This window comes from Pseudonaja textilis, chromosome 1 (assembly GCF_049901715.1).
Source record: "Pseudonaja textilis isolate UNSWEBS1 chromosome 1, rPseTex1.2, whole genome shotgun sequence".
Classification (NCBI taxonomy): Eukaryota; Metazoa; Chordata; class Lepidosauria; order Squamata; family Elapidae; genus Pseudonaja; species Pseudonaja textilis.
The window spans coordinates 164835004-164856171 of NC_141990.1; the positions used below are offsets into that span (position 1 = coordinate 164835004).

The window sequence follows — 21168 nt, forward strand, 5'->3', positions numbered from 1 at the left end:
GCTAGAGAGAACAGAATGTCTAACACATTCTGTTATAGACAGGTTTTCTGAGAATGAGTTCTAGGACTAGTCTGAAAGCTCAGAAGAGTAAACCTTGGACCAACCCAGACTGGAGCTTAAAATAATATCCACTATAAAAATTGTTGATTTAACTGGAGATGATTCCCTGAATAACAAAGTTCTCATCATAACGAGAATTAGGAATCCTCTCGTTGAAGATCAACATATTTTAAATATTGTAGGAAGACAGCTGTGTTAATCTATAGTGGCAAAAAAACAGGAGTCTAGTAGTATCTTTTCCAAGACATTTTAACACAGAAATAAAATTAAGGCAGAATTAATAAGAATCATAAGACAATTAACCTCCAATCTAAAGCCCCTTACCTTCAGCACTGACTGCTGAACGCACTGACCAAACTGACCCACGTCGAAAAGAATAGTTTCTATGTGATGTACTGGAAGTACATGATGGACTCACAGACAGACGGCGTGATGCCAAGTTGGTGACTTCTTCTACTGATAAAATCAATAGAAGATGTTTACATTTTTATTTATGTAGTCTGCTGATTTACAGCAACAATGAAAAGCATTTTATTATATAATAATGAATAAAACACTTAATTTTATTGTATTGTATCTATAAAAGTATATGAAATTATTTTGTATCAGTTCCTCCCACATATATTTTTAGAGGTCTTCCAACAGCAGAATCATGGTCATTGACAAAACAGTGACATTTGTCCTTCCCTAAAAAACCAAAAATCTGCAAGGATACTAACAAATTTGCAGAGGTCCTTGAAGCTCTTCCTAGACTTACATCTAACAATACAATATTATATGTCCTATGGTACTTCAATAGCAGAAACCAATTAAGGAAGTCTGAAGCAATCAGACCACCAATGATTTAAAATAGGGATAGGTATTTCCAGACCTGCAGTCTGCAGGTGCCTTATTTTGGTGCCTTAACCTCATTGCTCCCAAATTGCACTGTTAAATTTCAGTGGCATTATTTATTCTTTTTCAACCTAGAGAATAGGGATATTAAGTTGCTTCTTCAAAAACAAAAAAAAACCTAGGGAGAAAGATTGCAGCTCTGCATCTTCTGTTAACCAGTAATGGCTGATTGCAGCTCTAGGAAATAGAAATAACTGATAATATAAATATAAGAAAAAAAATTGCCCTTCTTATGTGGTGTATGTGTTCATGTGAAACTTGAAAAATTAGAATATCGTGCAAATGTTCATTTATTTCAGTAATGCAACTTAAAAGGTGAAACTAATATATGAGATAGACTCATTACATGCAAAACAAGATAGTTCAAGCTGTGATTTGTCATAATTGAGATCGTTATGACTTACAGCTCATGAAAACCCCAAATCCACAATCTCAGAAAATTAGAATATTGTGAACAGGTTCAATATTCTAAGCTCAAAGTGTCCCACTCTAATCAGCTAATTAAGCCATAACACCTGCAAAGGGTTCCTGAGCCTTTAAATGGTCTCTCAGTCTGGTTCAGTAAGAAGCACTATCATGGGAAAGACTGCTGACCTGACAGTTGTGCAGAAAACCATTATTGACACCCTCCATAAGGAGGGAAAGCCTCAAAAGGTAATTGTAAAAAAAGTTGGATGTTCCCAAAGTGCCGTATCAAAGCACATTAATAGAAAGTTATGTGGAAGGGGAAAGTGTGGAAGAAAAAGGTGCACAAACAGCAGGGATGACTGCAGCCTGGAGAGGATTGTCAGGAAAAGGCCATTCAAAAGTGTTGGGGACTTTCACAAGGAGTGGACTGAGGCTGGAGTCAGTGCATCAAGAGCCACCACACACAGACGGATCCTGGACATGGGCTTCAAATGTCATATTCCTCTTCTCAAGACGCTCCTGAACAACAACGTCAGAAGCATCTTACCTGGGCTAAAGAAAAACAGAACTGGTCTGTTGCTCAGTGGTCCAAAGTGCTCTTTTCTCATGACAGCAACTTTTGCATCTCATTTGGAAACCAAGGACCCAGAGTCTGGAGGAAGAATGGAGACACACACACTGCAAGATGCTTGAAGTCCAGTGTGAAGTTTCCACAGTCTGTGTTGATTTGGGGAGCCATGTCATCTGCTGGTATTCGTCCACTGTACTTGATTAAGTCCAGAGTCAACGCAGCCATCTACCAGGAGATTTTGGAGCACTTCATGCTTCCTTCCGCAGACGAGCTTTATGGGGATGCTGACTTCGTTTTCCAGCAGGACTTGGCACCTGCCCACACTGACAAAAGCACCAAAACCTGGTTCAATGACCATGGGATTACTGTGCTTGATTGGCGAGCAAACTTGCCTGACCTGAACCCCATAGAAAATCTATGGGGCATTGCCAAGATAAAGATGAGAGACATGAGACCAAACAATGAAGAAGAGCTGAAGGCCACTATTGAAGCCTCCTGGTCTTCCATAACACCTCAGTAGTGCCACAAGCTGATAGCTTCCATGCCACGCTGCATTGAGGCAGTAATTGCTGAAAAAGGGGCCCAAACCAAGTACTGAGTACATATGCATGCTTATACTTTTCAGAGGTCCGATATTGTTCTATTTACAATCCTTGTTTCATTGACTGCATGTAATATTCTAATTTTCTGAGATTGTGGATTTGGGGTTTTCATGAGCTATAAGCCATCATCATCACAATGACACACCACAGCTTGAACTATGTTGCTTTGCATGTAATGAGTCTATCTCATATATTAGTTTCACCTTTTAAGTTGCATTACTGAAATAAATGAACTTTTGCACGAAATTCTAATTTTTCGAGTTTCACCTATATATGAGAACTCTCTAGGCCAAAGAACACATTCCAGAGTACAAAGTGAGTGCACCTTCTTCCTCCTGCTCTGAGCTTGGAGAACAACTAGGTTCATAGCAAGCTTCCTGGGTGATAGGTATGGCAGTGATGAGACTAGCTTCTCGGCCCAGACGTTTCTTCTCCTCTTCCTGTTGCAGGTTCTTCAGAATGTGTTCTGCTCGTTGATGAGAACGTGATACTGCCCGGGCTGAAAATGATTTCTGCAATCAAACCATTAAAAAAGACATTGGAAAAAGTTGCTTTATTTTTTTTATAAAGACACTTGCTTACTTGAATACTACTTCATCAAACACAACTCAGGTTTATTTTTGTAAATAATATATCAACTATCAGAATTTATCATCCATCACACCAATGGAAAGAATGAAAACATACAAAGGGTGTGTGTGTGTGTGTGTGTGTAATATATATTGAGTGATCTTGAGATTTGCAGGTTATCTAATCCCATTTTGGGAAAAATAAGTGAAGAGCTGACAAAAATAATGAGAACTGAGTTTCACCAAATGTTGAATTGGGAATGACATGAGCGGGATATGGACAACTATTTGGGAAATTAAATAGAATATGTGCTATTGGAATGAAGCAGATAGAAAACTATTTACTGAAAGGTGAAATGATTGAAAAATATAACATGTCTGAAGCCGGAGGAATTTTTTTCTTTAAATATTATTTGATAATGATCATTTCAATGGGGATGACGAACCAACTTCTAAATTGTCTCAACCTTTGTTTCTCTTTTATTCCTCCCTTTTCTCTGCTCTCAAACCCTCCCTGGGCATAAATTAATTTGGTAAAAGAATAAAAGGGCTGTATGTATATCCGATTCTTAACAGTACAGTACACATCTCCTCAAAAGTAAGGCTTTAGAGATGCTCATCCCCAGGCAAGAGAGCACGATTATTTGGCCATTTGTCGCTCTGCAGCTGAAGGCAGTTGCTGGATGTCTGAAAGGCAGGAGAGAGACGGAGCTTCTGTGTTGTTGTCACCAACAGGCTGCCACCCATCAGGCAGGGTGACCTACTTGCGGATCTCCACTGTCTCATCCCTGGCCCGCATTGTGATAGCACCCTTTCCAAGGGTTTGGGGGCAAAGAGGCTGGTTTGCTTCTTGCTCTCTTAATGAATGGGTATTTTATGAAGTGGGCATACTTAAAAAGCAGTCTGGTTATTTTAGGTTGTGAATTTAAACATGTAAAATGTGTAGAAGTATGTGCATTGAAGGGGGAAGGTATGTACTTAGGCAGTTGCCCTGTCTCTGCAGCATCAGTCATGTGATTGAATGAGCGTGGCCAACTTGACGTCCCTCACAGCAAGTGCCGCCCCCCCATGCCATGAGTGATGTTGAGTTGGCATGCCCACCCAGTCACATGACCACCTAGCCACACCCACCAAGCCACGCCCACAGAATCGGTGGTGGTAAATTTTGAATCCCACCACTGCTTGGAAACAGTTGTGCGATTCAACCGGTGTAACAACCAGTTCGATGACCGTGTGGTTCACTCATGCACATGTGCTTCACTTGCCCGTGCTCCACATTTTTAAAAAGCCTCTAATTCTTACCTTCAACTGCAGCCTCTGTGAATAAAACAGCTGAGGCGCAGCAAGCTGCTCTGCCACGTGAATCAGCTGTGCTCTAAACAAAGGAAATAAAGCACAGGAAAGAGCAGGAGCAGGTGGGCGGGCCCACATGCTCATCACAGCGAACGGTTCAGAGCCAGCTGATCATTGGAACAAGGGGTTTACCTGAAGCAGTCCAAACTGGGAGAATCCCATCCCTGCTTGGAATACATTGAGTAACAAAACAAGGGCAGATGGCAATTATTTTCTCAGATGAAGTATTTGGAAGTGCAATTCACTGCAATATTTGAACAATATGCAAGCAATTGCTATCTTCTTTATAACATCCTGTGAAATCTCCCTTCATAAATTATTAGACTTTCAGTCTTCCTGAGCAGATAATAATGTTAGTGTAGTTTTGGGAGGGCGGAGCTGGCGTCGCGACAATATGGCATGCGATCTTGGAGGTCTGAGATCGCTGCCGATATCTTTGCTCCTGGATGGTCCAAATGGATCTAAACCGTCCCGAAGAGATGGTGCATGTAAAGAGTGCATCCTGTCAATCCCAGGGACACCGCAAAGTCCCTGGTAGATCCAGGAGAAGCTCTTTTTGCCAGAGGCAAAGAGGCAGCCATTAAAGCTGCTGAAGTTAGGACAGCTCCGAAACGAAAGAGAACCAAAAGAGAAAGTGTGCCGATTTGGAGAGAATTTTTTCTTTCCTTTAAGATTTGAAAGGACACCCTAAGGAAAAGAAAGAATCTGTAAAAGTTTTGACAGAAGTGATTAAGCGGCGATTTTAAACAGGAAGTCAAAGTAATATTTTTTTATTTTTTTTTCTCATTGCTGGATTTTTTACACATTTTTTACACAAGAGAAAAATTAAGATTAATATGAGAGTAATCTTGGACACTTTGGAATACTACTAGGCACCACCTGGAAAACAAATGGCTTTGATATTTCTAGATGCACAGAAGGCATTTGATAATGTGAATTGGCGATTCATGTTATTACAACTGGAACAGATGGGCTTTGCTAAAAAATTTATTCAAGCAATAGAAGTTATATATCATAAGCAAATGGTAAAGGTAATGATTGAGGGAGAACTGACAGACTCTATTGATATAATAAAAGGAACAAGACAAGGGTGCCCAATATCACCTCTGTTGTTTGTGTTAACCTTGGAAGTGCTAAACAGAAATATTAGAGATGAAAAGAATATAAAAGGGATGAAAATTTAAAAGGAAGAATTTAAGTTGCAAGCATTCGCAGATGATCTGGTTTTCATTCTAGAAGACCCACTAGAAACAGCTTCAAAATTGATAGAAAAGATAGAGACATATGGAAAAGTGGCTGGTTTGAAAATAAACAAAGATAAGACAAAGATCTTGACAAAGAATATGCTATCAAGACAAAAGGAAGAACTGGCAGATCTATTGAAAATTAAGGTCACGAATAAGATTAAGTACTTGGGGATACATTTGACAGCAAGATGCAGTACATTAAAAGAGAATAATTATATCAAAACTTAAGCAGCAGATAGCGTTAGATTTGGCGAAATGGAAAAATTTACAACTGTCATTAATAGGGAGAATATCAACAATAAAGATGAATATACTACCCAGAATTTTATATTTGTTTCAAACAATTCCAATTAGGCTTGGAAAAGATTACTTTGAAGATTTAAATAAAATTGTGTGGAAATATATATGGCAAGGAAAGAAAGCAAGAATAAAGATAAAGCTTTTGCAAGATGCTAGAATAAGAGGAGGATTTGGTTTGCCTAATTGGGAGTTGTATTACCAAGCTACAAATTTGATGTGGATTAAGGAATGTATAACATTAAGAAACACTAGATTGTTGACATTAGAAGGACATGATCTGTTGTTGGGGTGGCATGCTTTTCTATGGTATAAAGGAACTAAATCACAGGAGTATTTTACAAGACATTGTATACGGGAGTCTCTGTGGTTAAACTGGGAGAAGACTAAAAGACAATGCTATTTGAAAATTCCAGTCTGTTCCAGTCTGAAAAGGTGATTAAAAAATTGTATGGAAAGTTATTAGAAATTAAATTAGAAGAAGAACAAGTTAAAGAAACTATGATTGCTTGAGGGAAGAATTTTGGATATGGGATTGATCTAGAGAAATGGCAAAAATTGTGGTTTCAAAATTGTAAAATGACAATGTCAACAGCATATAAAGAAAATTTGTATAAGATGTTTTACAGGTGGCATTTTCCCCCAACAAGAATAGCAAGAATGTTCAAGAACAAATCGGAGAAATGTTGGAAATGTCATCAGACACCTGGCTCATATTACCATATGTGGTGGACTTGTGCGGATGCTAAAATATATTGGACTAAAATCCACACGTGGTTGGAAAAAATGACAAAAAAGCATATAGATTTGAAACCAGAGATATTTTTATTGGGAATTTTACCTGAAACATATAGTAAACAATTGAAATACCTGATTGTAAATGTATTAACAGTGGCTAGGATTGTATTTGCCAAAAATTGGAAAAATGAGAAAATACCATCACAGGAGGAAATCATTAAGAAAATATTGGAATGTGCTGAAATGAGTAGATTGACATTTGAAATTAGAGAACAAGAGGATAAACAATTTTATAAAATCTGGGATCTATTCTGTCAATGGTTAGAAAATAAAACATGGTAATGAAATATGTAGATTCTTAGAAAAAAATAAATATATAAAGATGTATTCTTTTCTTATTATATCTACAAAATGATTGTAGGATAGATTTGAGATGATAATATGAACTGTCATAAAACAATTTAAGTAAAATATGATTATTTCGTAAAACATGAATGAACAAAAGTATAGTCAAATGATTGATTAACAATGATATTAATATATTTAATACTTGATTGAAAATATGAGAATATATACAATGTAATTGTAATTGAAGACTACGAAATGGAAGGACAAAACAATTTGTAAACCAACCGACATACTGTATGTATATATATGGAAGAAGGCTTGATGTTTTTATGTTTTGTTTGTCTATGTTTGTCTTAAAAACCAATATTTTTTAAAAAAATAATGTTAGTGTAGTTTTGTTTCCAGATCCCACTTATCATACAGACATATGAGAAGGAGCCACAGATTCCTAAAGGTAAATTTTGGATTAGCTAGTTTTGGTTGATTTTGCAGCATTTTCTCTGTATGAGGAAAAGAATAAATTCTTGTAATGCTGTTCTAGATTGTTATGCCTAGACTCAATTAGACAAATGATCTGTGTATTCAAGAGCAGCTATAAAAAGCTGATAACCAAAACAGTTCCAGAAGCATTTATTAGAATTTATTAAATTGCATATTAAGAAACAAAAGACTAAGCATGTGACAGCCAATCTTATTTCTAAGAGATCCCTTGAGGATAGATGCCTCGAGGATTTATTAATCTGCCTTATATTTTTGTTTCTCTGTGATTTCACCCTCTACTACAGTTACTTACAGACTGATCTTCATTGATGGGGTCCTGCACACTCCCACTGCACTGGGGAACCCATGGAGGGTCAAACATGGGGACAGATGGCATTCCAAGCACTGGAGAGGGTAGGGTGAAGTTAATACTTGGTGGAGGAATCTGTAAAAATAAGTCCAAAAGATTCAATATGATAGAAATCACTCTTGTACATCTCTCCTGAAAATGCTTTTTTCCAGGAACAAGGAAATGTTAAAATATGAAATGAAATGTTAAAATATAAATATATATAAAAAATATATTATAAAATATAAAAAATGTTAAAATATAAAATATAAAGGAAATGTTAAAATATAAAAATGTTAAAATAAAAATGTTAAAATATTTAATTCTATCCTGAGATAAAGAAGAATTACAAAATACAATTTTTCCTCACATAATAAAATAGAAATTCAAGTAATTCCTTTTTTAGATGTTTTGGTAGTTGGGTTAGGATTACTTTATTTTTTAAAACTTAATTGTAATAAATAAATGAAATGCAGAGCAAACTATTTCTTATCTAAGCAAACTGTCCAAGCACTGTCAAACTGCTGGAAATAATAGAAAAATTAGCTTTGATAATTAGCTTTGTCAAGGAGGGATGACAATGTTTACAGGCCTTGGTATATATCCAGAAAGTTATGTACTGGTTTTCTTTTTTTCTCATTATAGAGCATCCAGAAAACGTATCAGTATTAGGAAATATAGCTTTGAAGGCCAAAGAATTTAGTCATTTTTCTTTCATTATATCATCTTACCATATGCCTTGACAAACATAGTGCTGATATATTATTTCCTCTCAGTTATAAATTATAGGGTTAAAATAGCCATTTGTATGGGAGAACAATAGATCTGCAAATTATGTGAAGGAATGTAGACTTGGCCTTGGGGAGGGGGAGGGAATGAGCGAGGTGTTTAACAAGGGAAATTTAGAGCCCAGAAAAAGAGGAAAGGGTGAAAAAGAAACTCAAATTACTCCCACCTTGATTTTCCTTGATATAAGAGTAGCATAGAGAATATTGTAGAGAGAAACTCTGACAGAATTTCAAGATTGTGTTACTTCATCCCACAAAAATAAAAAGCATTCTTGAAATCTGTATTGTGCCTGCCTTTTTCTTTTTACTTTGCCTACTTTCAAAGGGATATGATAAGAAGCCTTTAAATGGCTTCATTTACACTTCAACAACTATAAGGAATCAGGCTATTTTTTTGGATTACAATGTGCAATTTACTTCATAACATTCTTCAAAAATGATATACCAGAATTTCACTCTCAGTGCTTCTAAAAACTAGAATTTGCCTATCAGTTCCAACTAGTTTAAATCTTCTCAGAAATTCATTATAGCATAGAAAATAGAGAATTTCTATGATTCACTATGACAGAAACTGCTTTAAACAATCAACTTTATTTTGCTAGACAACAAAAACACAAGTTAGAAAGAAAGGGACATAAAAAGGATAAATGTTAAAATGAAAATTTGTTAACATGGACAAACAAAATATTATTGTTACTACAGTATTAATGTTATTGTGATATATGTTATTGATTATGATTGCCTAAAATAATTGTACACAGACAGCACGCTGACTGAAATCATTTTTATATATTATACTAATAAAACAAAACTTTTTAAAAATTGACTTGTTTAAAGTCAATTGTTAAGGCTTCTGATATATATTCAATAATGCAATATTTTTTCTAGTGCTTTCTACAGCTTACAAAACACTGCTTTATCTTTCCCAACAATTGAGCAAGATCATAACTGATTATTTATAATTTTCGCACTACTGTCCAGGAAAAGTTTAGTTCCCCATGCATTTCTACAAAGGAAAAAGAAGAGTGAAATCAGTCACCAGAAAAAATCAAGAAGGAGAACAGAGAATCTAGAAGAACTTTATGACAGGTGTGGTGTACTCAACTAGATTAAATTCTATTCAGAGTTGACGGCAAAATTGGTGGCACAGTGGTTAGAATGCAGTATTCTGATACTTGTTGTTGGGGTGGCTAAAAGAGTGGGTGAACCTTCAGAACAAGAGGCTACTTGTTTTAGAAGGCCATGAATTAAGGTTTGGATGGCCCAGTTATTTATGGTACGACAAAGTTAAAAGGTAAATGTTAATTTTAACAACCATTTTGCTAGATATGCCATTCTAAGAGATCATCTCAGAAACCACCAACAGGCTATTACAACTACATGGCATCATCCTAGCACACAAACCGACTAAAGCCCTCCAAAACATTCTAAGTAAACCCAAAGACCCAGCAGCCCCGGAAGCAAAAAAGGACTCATCTATGATATACAGTGTAAGGACTGTAACAGTCACTATGTAGGTCAAACAGACAGAAGACTAGCAGAGTGCATCCATGAACACTAACTGGCAGTCAGAAAACATGATGAAATCTTTAATTTCACAGAATATGAACAGTTTCAGCTGGTAAGCATCCTAGACTAAGACAAATTAAAAAATACTAGAGAATTCCTGGAAGCCTGGCATTCAGACCAATCAATCATCAACAGGCATATAGAGATAAATAACATCTACCAGAGGGGTGGTATTCAGCAGGTTCTGACCAGTTCTGGAGAACCGGTAGCGGAAATTTTGAGTAGTTTGGAGAACCGGCAAATACTACCTCTGATTGGAGATTTTACAGTATCCGCCCTCTGCCACGCCCACCAAAAGCCATGCCCACAGAACTGGTAGTAAAAAAAATTGAATCCCACCACTGACATCTACCTACCATTCAAAAGAGACAATAACAAAGGTAAAGACCAAAACACCTCCTCACCAGCAATCAGCCCCCAAATAAGCAGACATTAATGCCAAGATTAATATTAGACCAGCAATCAAGAAGGAACTACAAACTCAGACAGACAAGTTAACAGTAAACAATAGCCTATCCAAGAACCATCAGGAACACTCCCACCAACACTGACAGGGCAAGCATCTAGTATATAAGCAGAGAACAAACCTTATTCCCTTCTAGCATTGATGATGTTACCCAGTTTATTACAAAGCTCAGACAGTATCAAGAACCTCACAGTTCAACCCTGAACTACAAATGTTTCCATCTATTGATAATAACTTGACTGCAGATTTTGAATTACATAGTTTGGGATTAAATCATAAAGATTTTGCATACGGATTTTAATCTAGGGAGATAGAACATCAGACCATTTATTTATATTTGGCCAGGAAATAATTAAGAGCATTGTTATGTGATACAGGCTAATATCATGTCTATATCTTGAGGGATCTGGTTTGCAATCAAGCTATTCCCTCATTCTGTGGAAGTTGATTCAAGACACCAGAGCTCAAATTTTCATCTCTAGTCCTTTTGATTCTATTCATAATTATTGAGCGGGTTTTTGTTATTGTTCACCTTAAAGATTTGTTGAGCTCCTTCTTCCATGCGAGGCCATACTTGATATCTAAATCTCCAGAGGGTGTGGAACTTCAGAATGGCATTCAGTCTCTGCACTGCCTCCGAGTGATGAAATTCAGACATCAGCATATCTGAAACTGCCTCTGGTACTTTCACAGCACACAGAAGGAACATGGCAGCTGTAGGAAGCAAATATTCCATGAAACATCTCCCCCGCTCTTACAGTCTGGAAGCATTATTATTTACTGATGTACTTGAAGCTGAGAAGTGGAAGGCACTAGTGGGATTGAACCAGTATAACAATTGGTTGGGTGAGCGCGTGCAGCGTTTGAAAACTGCCCATTTTCAGCTCTAATACTTACCTTCTACTGCAGCCCTGGTGAGTAAAACAGCTGAGGCGCGGCAATCCACTGTGCCGCGCAAATCAGCTGAGCTGCAAAACACGGAAATAAAGGACAGACTAAGGCAGGGGTGGGTGGGCAGGGCCAAATGATCACCAGAACTACCAGTTTGCCTGAACCGGTCTGAACCGGTAGAATCCCACCCCTGGGTGAAAGCACATATTAAGCTTATGAGCAGACTTGATAACAAAAGGAGCAGGAAATTGTCTTTGAATTTCAAGCGGGGAAATATCATGAAGAGAAGACAAGGTGGCAGCGCATATAAACATGGGCTGCATAGGCAAGGTTCTCAAAATCAGAGGAAGATTTCTGTAGCATTAGATCAAAAATCCTCAGAAGCCAATGCTGGGTGAAACTACTATGATAGTTCCAAATCCTTAAGATTGGATTTTTTGCACTCTTGAGGGCATTCTTAGAATGTGAAAGGTGCCTCTTACCTGCTGCACCAGCCATATGTTCATCCATACTGAGCAACAATTCCCATGCTGCAGGCTGGATGTCCCCATACATCTCTTCTGTGAGGATGGGAGCTGCCTTGATTAACAGTGAAAGTGGTGCTGGAGACAGGCTCATCACCTGCAAAAGAAAACCATACACTCAATAGTATAAAATAGGGCCCTCACAAACATATTCCCCTGTTGAGGGGAATGTAGCACACACAGTAAGAGTGCTGAAGTCTGCAGCTTCTTCACAGAGACCAGGTGATGCCAGATAATCTATTATTTAAAAAGATTATAGAAAACTGATCCAAGAAGACAATGCAAGTAAAAATTGGGGAACACCTATCTAGATAGCTTCTACAGTACAGGTAGTCCTCACTTAGTGACTCTTCAAAGTTATGATGGACCTCCACAGAATTATTTTCAACCAGGTTCTGGAGTTCTGATGGCAATATATACATATACTCTGAGGGCATTTGATCACATTTTTGGTTCCTGGCCATTGCACTGTGTTTATGGCCATTTGCAGTCATGTGACTGTGTTTTTTGGTGGTTTTTGCTGATTTTTGGTGCTTACTTCCAATTCTAACAAAAATGGCTATTGAAGAAAATGGGTCGGCTTAACAATTATAGCATTCTTTTCACAACTGCAGTTTTTGCTTAATGACCAATACAAAAAAGGTTATAAAATTGGGCACAGTCAAGTGGTAACCAACTTAAGAACAGCCATGACTTAATGGCAATTCTGGGATAAATTATAGTAGTAAATTGAGGACTACCAATAGATACATTAGATCATCTGAATTATCAACAGTGAATTCATTTAAATCAAGGTAAAATGTGACATTCCCATAGTGCTGAGATAGACTTCATAGAGACCTATGTTACTAGGCACTATGTGCCTCAGTGTAAGGCAGTAAGGCAGGTGAACCATGTTTCCATCATATGTTTCATGCGATGCAAACTGTGCATTGGCAACATTCTACCACATGTACAGTATTAACAGACACCATGGATAATTAAACAGAAGTCAAAGGAGCAATTCACAGGCTTAAGATTCCCTAGAGTTTCTCTACCTGGCACCATGGCTGGGATTCTACCAATACCGGATTGGTTTGGTAGAACCAGTTATTACAATTCTGCGCAGTTTGGAGAACTGGCAAATCACACCACTGGCTCCCACTCAACCCTGATCTAGTGAGTGACATTTAGGGTATATTATTTTCTTCTACTTAGCCAATCCTGACTTTAATGAAGAAAATGCTGAAGCAGAAGTGAACTAATCAATAAGTATGATGTTCAGGGATTGGGATATTTATTCTAGGTGAATATATATTATATAATCCCTTTGAATGATCTGGAAATACTTCTTACTTTTCAATAATGTTTGGATTCTCAAGTGACAGTGCTGGAAAAGAATGCAACTACACAATTACACCTAGTGGCAACTACTTCTAAGCTAGAAGATTTAGCAGGAGTCACCTACTCCTTAATTACATATTAACTGACTATGCAATGTGTTATATGCAGTGCTGCATTTGAATCTCCAGAAATTTAATTAAATTACAGCAGTTAAATTGCTAGATGTGTTATAAAATTTACAGTGATTGCCAAAAACAATTTAAGATGTTAAACTTTAAATGATTTCAAGGCTATCTGAAGAACTATCTCAATGATAGCCAGTCTGAAGGCTAAGATCAGGAGACGCCCTAAAGATACCTTCCCTTTATGGGATTCATTTGTTCAAAATACAAAACAAGTTTTGGGAGAATTTCTGAAAAGGAAAACCACTTTGGAATCTAAGAATGAGGATGTGTCAGAAGACAGATGGAATTAAAAATAGACCAAAAGTTTATGTCTGATGATTATAAAGTAGTTCCACACTAATTCATTGCCTGTGAGATATAGAAAATTGCCACTAACTTAATGTAAGTGCTTTTCTTAAATCTAATGAAATAGAGAATTACTAGTGCTTAAAAACATAGAGGGGTATAAATATGTTAACATATCACATATGTTAAGCAGAGACTTGAACCTGGGAAAGTGAAACAGAAATTGCTTTTTAATGTCTGTTAAATTATTTTTTTTAAAGTGTAAGTAAATAAGCTTTTAACTCCTTTGTTTTCTTGGGAGGGTACTCCCTTTTCAGAGCAGGATTTCCTTTTTCTTTTCTTTTTAAAAAACTAACCTCCCTCCCCCACCCTCTCTCTCTCACACATACCCAAATGCACAGGTTGGATCTTTCTTTCCTCCTGGCCCATACAGGCAACACCCACGCAAATGACTTAGAGTTGGCCATGCCCACCGAGTCACCTGACCACCAAGCCTTGCCTACCCAGTCACATGACCAACAAGCCATGCCCACAGAACTGTTGTTAAAAATTTGAATCCCAGCCCTGCCTGGCACATATATACTGTATATCAAAGGCTAAACATAGTGTTCCACTAGTACATTATTCCTGTAGGTAATGGAAATTCACATTACCTGATGCCTTATGTATTTCAACATCCCAGAGTCTTTTTTTCCTTCAAGATTAGAATCCATCACTCTTTTCTTCAGGGATGGTGTTCTGAGGCATGACTTGTCTGAACACTGAAAAACAATTGACCTAAATAAATCTGAGCGCTTTCAAAAGTTAGCTCATTAGTGGAAACTGGGGATACCATGATGTTTCTGACAATAATACACGTAACTAATGCAGCTTTCCTTGTTGACCAGAAGCCACTGATAATGAGAGAAGCTGACATTTCCTTCTTTGCCTATTTCCAAAATGATGCAGGTTTCACAGGGTTTAACAACCTCAACAGAATGTTGAAACAAATATTTGAAGCCAGCTTCATTCGTCACAACATTTATAAAACATTGTGATATATGCCCAAAAAGAATGAAGCTTGCTGTGTCATGAAGCTTGCTTCCTCATTCATTTGCCCCTTTGCTCCCAGTATCAAAAAACTGTGGCAGCATGGGCAGCAAACAAATTAAATAAATAAATAAATAAAAATACATTGTTTCACTAAGGAAGGATCCTATATTAAACACAGTTCTTAGAAACGCCTCCCGCTTCTATTCACCTGAGAGAGTGTAGCAATCAGGTTTGACAGTGTAAAATAAATGTCTAGGCAGCTGAAAAATGAGTAATTAATGTATTTATTCATTACCTCTTACCTCTTTTTGTTTTTTGCCTCTGGCCACACCATTTAGTAAGTTATTTTCTTTAAGTGAATCCACAGTGTCTCCGTATAAAAGTTTGATCGCCCGGACAAGGCGTGCACACGAACGACTGTGGTGGAGGTAGCAGTGAGGGTGGCAGTAATCAATATGGGTACAAATGAAACTCTGCTGGTTGCACAGAAGTATCATCACCTGGAAACACAAAGTATGAACATTTATAGAATTGCAGTCCTGTCTTTGTGCCAAGAGAAGAATATGTGAACAACCTTTTTTAAATATCAGAAACCATAGACAGCAAAATCTTTGAAATATTTTCAAACTATTTGTCTCCTTTCCCATCCTCTTCAAATTAATATTTCATAACTCTGACAATTAACTCATGAATGAGAGATCTAGCAAATATCTCATACTCATTAATCTTAATTCTTAAACATATTTGTTCAGTTTCATTGTTCAATGAAATGTTCCAGGGCAAAGTGAGAACAAACAATAACTTTTTCCTTTGTTCCAAAGGCCATGACAGAGTTTGAATATAAACTTGCACTTTACTCAGAGTTGCCTAGTTTAAGCACAGGAATTTTATCCCTGCCAGTTGTCTATATCAAATTTCATTTCTGGAAATAATATTTACTCCAGGATTCTCCTCCTACACCCAATTTTTCTTGGCTGAGCAGCTGTGATTGCTTCTTCTTGGTTGGTGTGATGACCCAGGGCATGGCACAAAGACAACACAGTCAAATAAGCAAGAAGAGTCCCTTTATTATCTCCAACTTTGCCCCCAATGTCCAGGTTATCTTCAGCTGGAGAAAAACTCTCCCAGGAACTGCCTTTAACTGTAGAAAATTCAGTCCAAAACAAGGTACACACAGACTGTAACTAAAAATCCAAACAAACAAAGCTGCGGTAATTAACTTGACAGGGCAGGAGAAAGACTTTCAGACCTGAAAGCATGGCAACGGTCACACAGTTGGGAAGATGCAGGAACACAAATAAGCCACAACAATCCCAGATAAATTCACGATTTGCTCCCAACAACTTACTGTGTGCAGCTTCCCTTTTTAAACACTGTTCGCAGCTGCAGCTAATGAAGGGAATCAGGGCCCTTTCCTCCCCCGTAAGCCACACAACTCATTTTGCTCCCTTCTCCCTGCATGCCCTAGGATGAAAAGGGCTTGGGTCTTCCTCTTCCTTGCTCTACCTCTTCCCTGCTCTGCCCAGCCAGACTGTGCCCTTCCCCAGTTTCTTCCACAGCCAATGGAGCCACACTCCCACTCCTTGTCAGCTGTTCAACCTCTCGCTCCAAATCAGATTCCGACAGGGGTATGACAGTTGGTTTTATGAATCCTGGACATGTAAGACAAATTAATTACTTTGAAGATTCAGGAAGCATAATATGAGAGTAGTGGAGAGGGAAAACTTTATCTACATTTCCTCTCCCTCTTCTTTCCATTTTCTTGCTCACTTGTTTATTCATTTTTGCAGTTCCCTATTTATATCATCTAGTTGATAGGGATCTTAGAGCTAAGTAACTAAAGAGTACTAATATAACATTATAATTATAAATATATTGATGTCATTGTCCTCCAAGGAAAATCTTTGGGTTGTCCTATAGTAAGCTAAAGTTTAATCATGTGTGCTGGTATTTTGAAAAATGATATTCTGTTTGATCCTAGTATCTAATTGCAGAGGGCATCAAATGGCAACTGTAGGAAAACTATAAGTAACTAGTTTTCCATATTTTATTTTGTACTAAATTTGATTGTATTCTTTACTAATATATCAACTCACTATTTAAATGGCAAAAGTTTAATTTTATATTTGATTAGTTCTATTTGCTTGATCACAAAATACACCTTGAATTTAAGGAATTCTGAATTCTCCTTCCCCCTCCCTGCCATCAGATGATCCAAGAAACAACTTTAATAAAAACAGCCATTACAGATCAGGGCCAGAGCACTATGGAGATTTGTAAATATAGCTAGATTGGACCACTTGTGCTTTGCCTCAGGAGTTCAATAATCTGTCTAAATTATTCCCTTGACTTCTGGATTTATGTTTGGAAAAACTGTGTGGTATGCTGTTATTACTAAGCCAGGAAACAAGTACAAGAGCTTGAAAGATTTTAGATTACATCAGAGGAAAACTACTTTTAACTTGGGACATCTGAATCCCTCTAAATCATCTTAATTTGGCTCAGGGTCAGTGGTGGGATTCAATTTTTTTTACTACCAGTTCTGTGGGTGTGGCTTGGTAGGTGTGGCAGGGGAAGGATACTGTGAAATCTCCAGTCAGGGGTGGTATTTGCCGGTTCTCTGAACTACTCAAAATTTCCACTACCGGTTCTCCAGAACTGGTCAGAACCTGCTGAATACCACCTCTGCTCAGGGTATAAGATTTAGACACATTGGAAATGCATTGTTTTAATCACATTATTTATCTATTCATCTATCCATTCTGATTGAACTTCGAAGTCCACCAAACATTATCCTGGTTAAAGATCCAACAAATGCACTGCAATTAACAAAATACTATGTTTTGTGTTCATATACATTGTGTGCACAATTATTAGGTAAGTTGTATTTGGAGGATAATTTTATTATTGAACAACTGCAGTATTCTCAGTCAATCGAAAATGTTAACAAACCTCAACCCTGAATATTTAAGAAAGTAAAAATGAGGTTTTGGCCTAGGAGAATATCTACTGTACAGCACTTTCTATTCCTACTTTTGTTTAATGCTGCTTCTGAATGTTTCTTTCAAGATTAAATAACTTTGCTTCTTTCAAACCCTAATGCTTTTCAACTTGCCAATGAACTGTGGGGAGGAAAGGGGGAAATGGAATGCAGAGAATGTATATGGAAATCATGAGAGTATGGAAACCATCAAGGTCACCACTGCAGGGGCTTGAGAAAGAGATGGACTGTTCCCATAACAAGAGGATGTCTCATAATTGGACAGTGTGGTCACCCGGGATGGGGGGGAGAGAGAATAGAAAGCTATTGTTTAACTAGGCAAGTATTTAAGTGGGAACACCAGAACTAGTTTTGTTTCTTCAATACTAATATAGTATATCTAATAAAGTTTTACTTTTGGGAATTCAACTCTCCAGAGTGTTTCCTTGTTTTAGGTTCACTAACTGGACAACTGACATTTTCTGGATTAAATTAAATTCTTGAGCAGTTGAAACCTTGTTATTCATAAAAAAGAACAACTTTAATTTCCCTCTGTTCTGATGACAAACTCTGAATATTATATAATTCCAGGGAAACAATAATAATATCTACTTACATGTAGCCACGTCATATTCCGGTGATAGTTATCTTCTGTTCCAGTGCTGCTGAGCACTTCAGGTTCTATACTAGGTTCACTTGCACTCCAAGGGCTTCCTTCTTAAAAAAAAAAACACACACACATCCAAAAATAGTTGCCTTCTGATGCTAACTCCAAATTTTGAATCTAATATATATGCTTGTAAACCAGACCAGGGGTTTGGAACAATTGATTTTATTCCCCTATATTTTTTAGAGAGAACAGAATAATATGCCAGAAGCATAACAATTCCTAATAGGCCAAGCCCTTCAGGAAGGAATTTGAGTTATAAAATATCACCTCCAACCTTTCTTCATGTCCCAATTATTAGCTAGATTGATCATTACAAGCATAATTTATAGTCACCATGGAAATGACCACTAATCAGGGATAAACCTTGTTCCCTTTTCTGGAAGAGGGGAGGGAGAGTAAGTAGAAACAAAATTCTTGCATAATCATGCTGCTGGCTATTGTTGGTTTCAGTGATTTGCATTGACTGGGCTCCATATTAAAGAAAGATAATACACATATTTCTGCAATGGCAGCAATTTGTTACAATTACTGCCTTGTTAGATCCCATCAAGGGGTTATAGAACACTGGGGTGAGAAAGAGAAATCCTGATGGACATTTGAGAACAAAGGCAGAGGAATGCTCTCTTAGACCCCAGAGTTTCCTGCGTGCACTTATGGTCAATGGGCCTTCCAATCAGACAGAAGTTTAGCACACAATTTGTTGACTGTACTGTAACATTATGGCTGCAATCCTATATCCACTTGCTTGGGAGTTAGCACCACTGAATTCAATGGGAGAGATTTCTCAGAAGATATGCATAGGATTGAACTGAGGCTATAAAAAAGACAGTATTTCAATTACATCCTTCCCCCACCCTTACAGCAAATATGCATTGACTTGGATGTCTACCAGAAGAGAAAGAGCACGGGCAATACCACTGAGACCCACAAAGGGAAAAGAGGTTCAGGTCTAGGATGTATCTGTCTCTGAGTTCTTCTCTAAAATAAATCTCTGGAAACAAATATTTTGGAGATTGACAAGTACACATATATTTATCTCATAGAAAGCAAAATATATGCATATTGTATATATAAGTATATGCATAGTACATACTATTGCAATGAGATGTGTATGTGTGTGAGAGAAAGAAAAAGTGAGTGTATATATACAATACCATATATATTATATATGCTACGATATATAATATATGTTGTTTTTATATATACCTTCCTATTCACAGCATGCATTTGTTTGGCAGTCAAGAAAATGCCTGTACAGAGTCCACACATCAAACATTTCTATTTTTAAAATTTGGCATTCTTTGAGTGGAGCAGCACTGACTATTTCAAAAGGTATCGGCAGGGTTCAAGCTCTGTCCTTGCCGAATGTGAAGTCCATGCAAGAAAGGAAACTCTTGAGTCAAGCCTGGGCCATGGGAGGTCTGCCTAGCCTCCAAGCCCCTTTCCTAGATCTCCTAAGCTAAGGATGCTGCTACCTCAGGATCCCTCTCCCTTTTTTTTTTAACCAAGCTCATCTGTGTTACCTATGTCAGTGACAGTGTCCCTGCTGTGGGACAGCTGCAGCTCCTCATTCTCAGACTCTGAGTCCTGACGGGATAACTTGGTGCTCTTTAGGCTGCCGGCCCGGCGAATGCTGGACAGGGAACCCCCTCTCTTCACCCGGAAACTGCGGGTTCCTTTAATCTGGAGCAAGCGGGAGCCTCCTATCCTGATCTTCCTGCTGGGAACTGTATTAAAAGAATAAAAGAGGACTTTTTCCCCCTTATTTCCCCCCATTTTAAAGTATAATGATGTATATTTTATATAAAGTTATATTTTTCACCCTCCCACCCCTTCCGTCTGCATTTCAATGCCTTTTATTTTTTTAAAGGAAGACCAGTAAGAGGCTCCCTCCAAAGCAACACCAAGATGGCTCTAGAAATTATCCCATATGGGATGCTTTAGTGAAAGGTAAGACAAATCTATTACTCATATTATATTAGACCTCAATCCAGTCATTAGTGTAATTCAAATACTTTACAATCAGCATTATTGGAAACACCACAGCTAAACCACAAATCTATATTTAGTGCCAAACAATTTGCTCGTGTTTACATAGAGAAACAGTTATCTTTCCATGTTTGCTATTAAGACTTTTGCTGTTCAATCGACACTCATCACTGGCTATTGATGACCGAACTGATTGATGACCGAACTGTTCTCCAGATAGCCCAAGGCTGACCACGTTTTGTGATAGAATCATAACTTTCAACCATGTAGCAAGCATATAGTAGGTAGCCTGCTTGCTTAAACTAGGCACGTCATTTGCTTATCCACTCTGAATGTTACCTTGTATAAATCGTCGTCTTTGCACATTAAACTTCAACAGAATTCTACAGAAAAAGCAACAACATGTGGTCCCACTCTTCAGACAGTTCAGAAGTTTTCAGGCATTAAAGACATCTGTGTACGTGTGTGTGTGTGTTTGTGTGTTTGTGTGTGTGTGTGTAATGAGCACGAATATATGGAATGATTTGAAGCACCAGTCACTGGCATGTTG

The 21168-nt window shown here is 37.5% G+C and overlaps 1 protein-coding gene across 3 annotated transcripts in view; it reads right to left on the bottom strand.

Moving 5' to 3' along the window:
* The window catches only part of UNC80 (unc-80 subunit of NALCN channel complex), a 185781-nt gene that overhangs the window by 82946 nt on the left and 81667 nt on the right, over positions 1-21168 (bottom strand). For 2 of the 3 annotated variants that reach the window (XM_087941060.1, XM_087941004.1), the window contains exons 27-35: positions 20153-20356; positions 18576-18676; positions 15282-15479; positions 14601-14708; positions 12113-12251; positions 11272-11453; positions 7881-8012; positions 2861-3047; positions 385-516 (exon numbers count right to left, since the gene is read on the bottom strand). In XM_087941060.1, coding sequence (XP_087797186.1) covers positions 385-516; positions 2861-3047; positions 7881-8012; positions 11272-11453; positions 12113-12251; positions 14601-14708; positions 15282-15479; positions 18576-18676; positions 20153-20356 — 1383 coding nt within the window. The remainder of the gene's footprint in view (positions 1-384; positions 517-2860; positions 3048-7880; positions 8013-11271; positions 11454-12112; positions 12252-14600; positions 14709-15281; positions 15480-18575; positions 18677-20152; positions 20357-21168) is intronic. The other variant, XM_087941122.1, reaches the window with a different exon arrangement.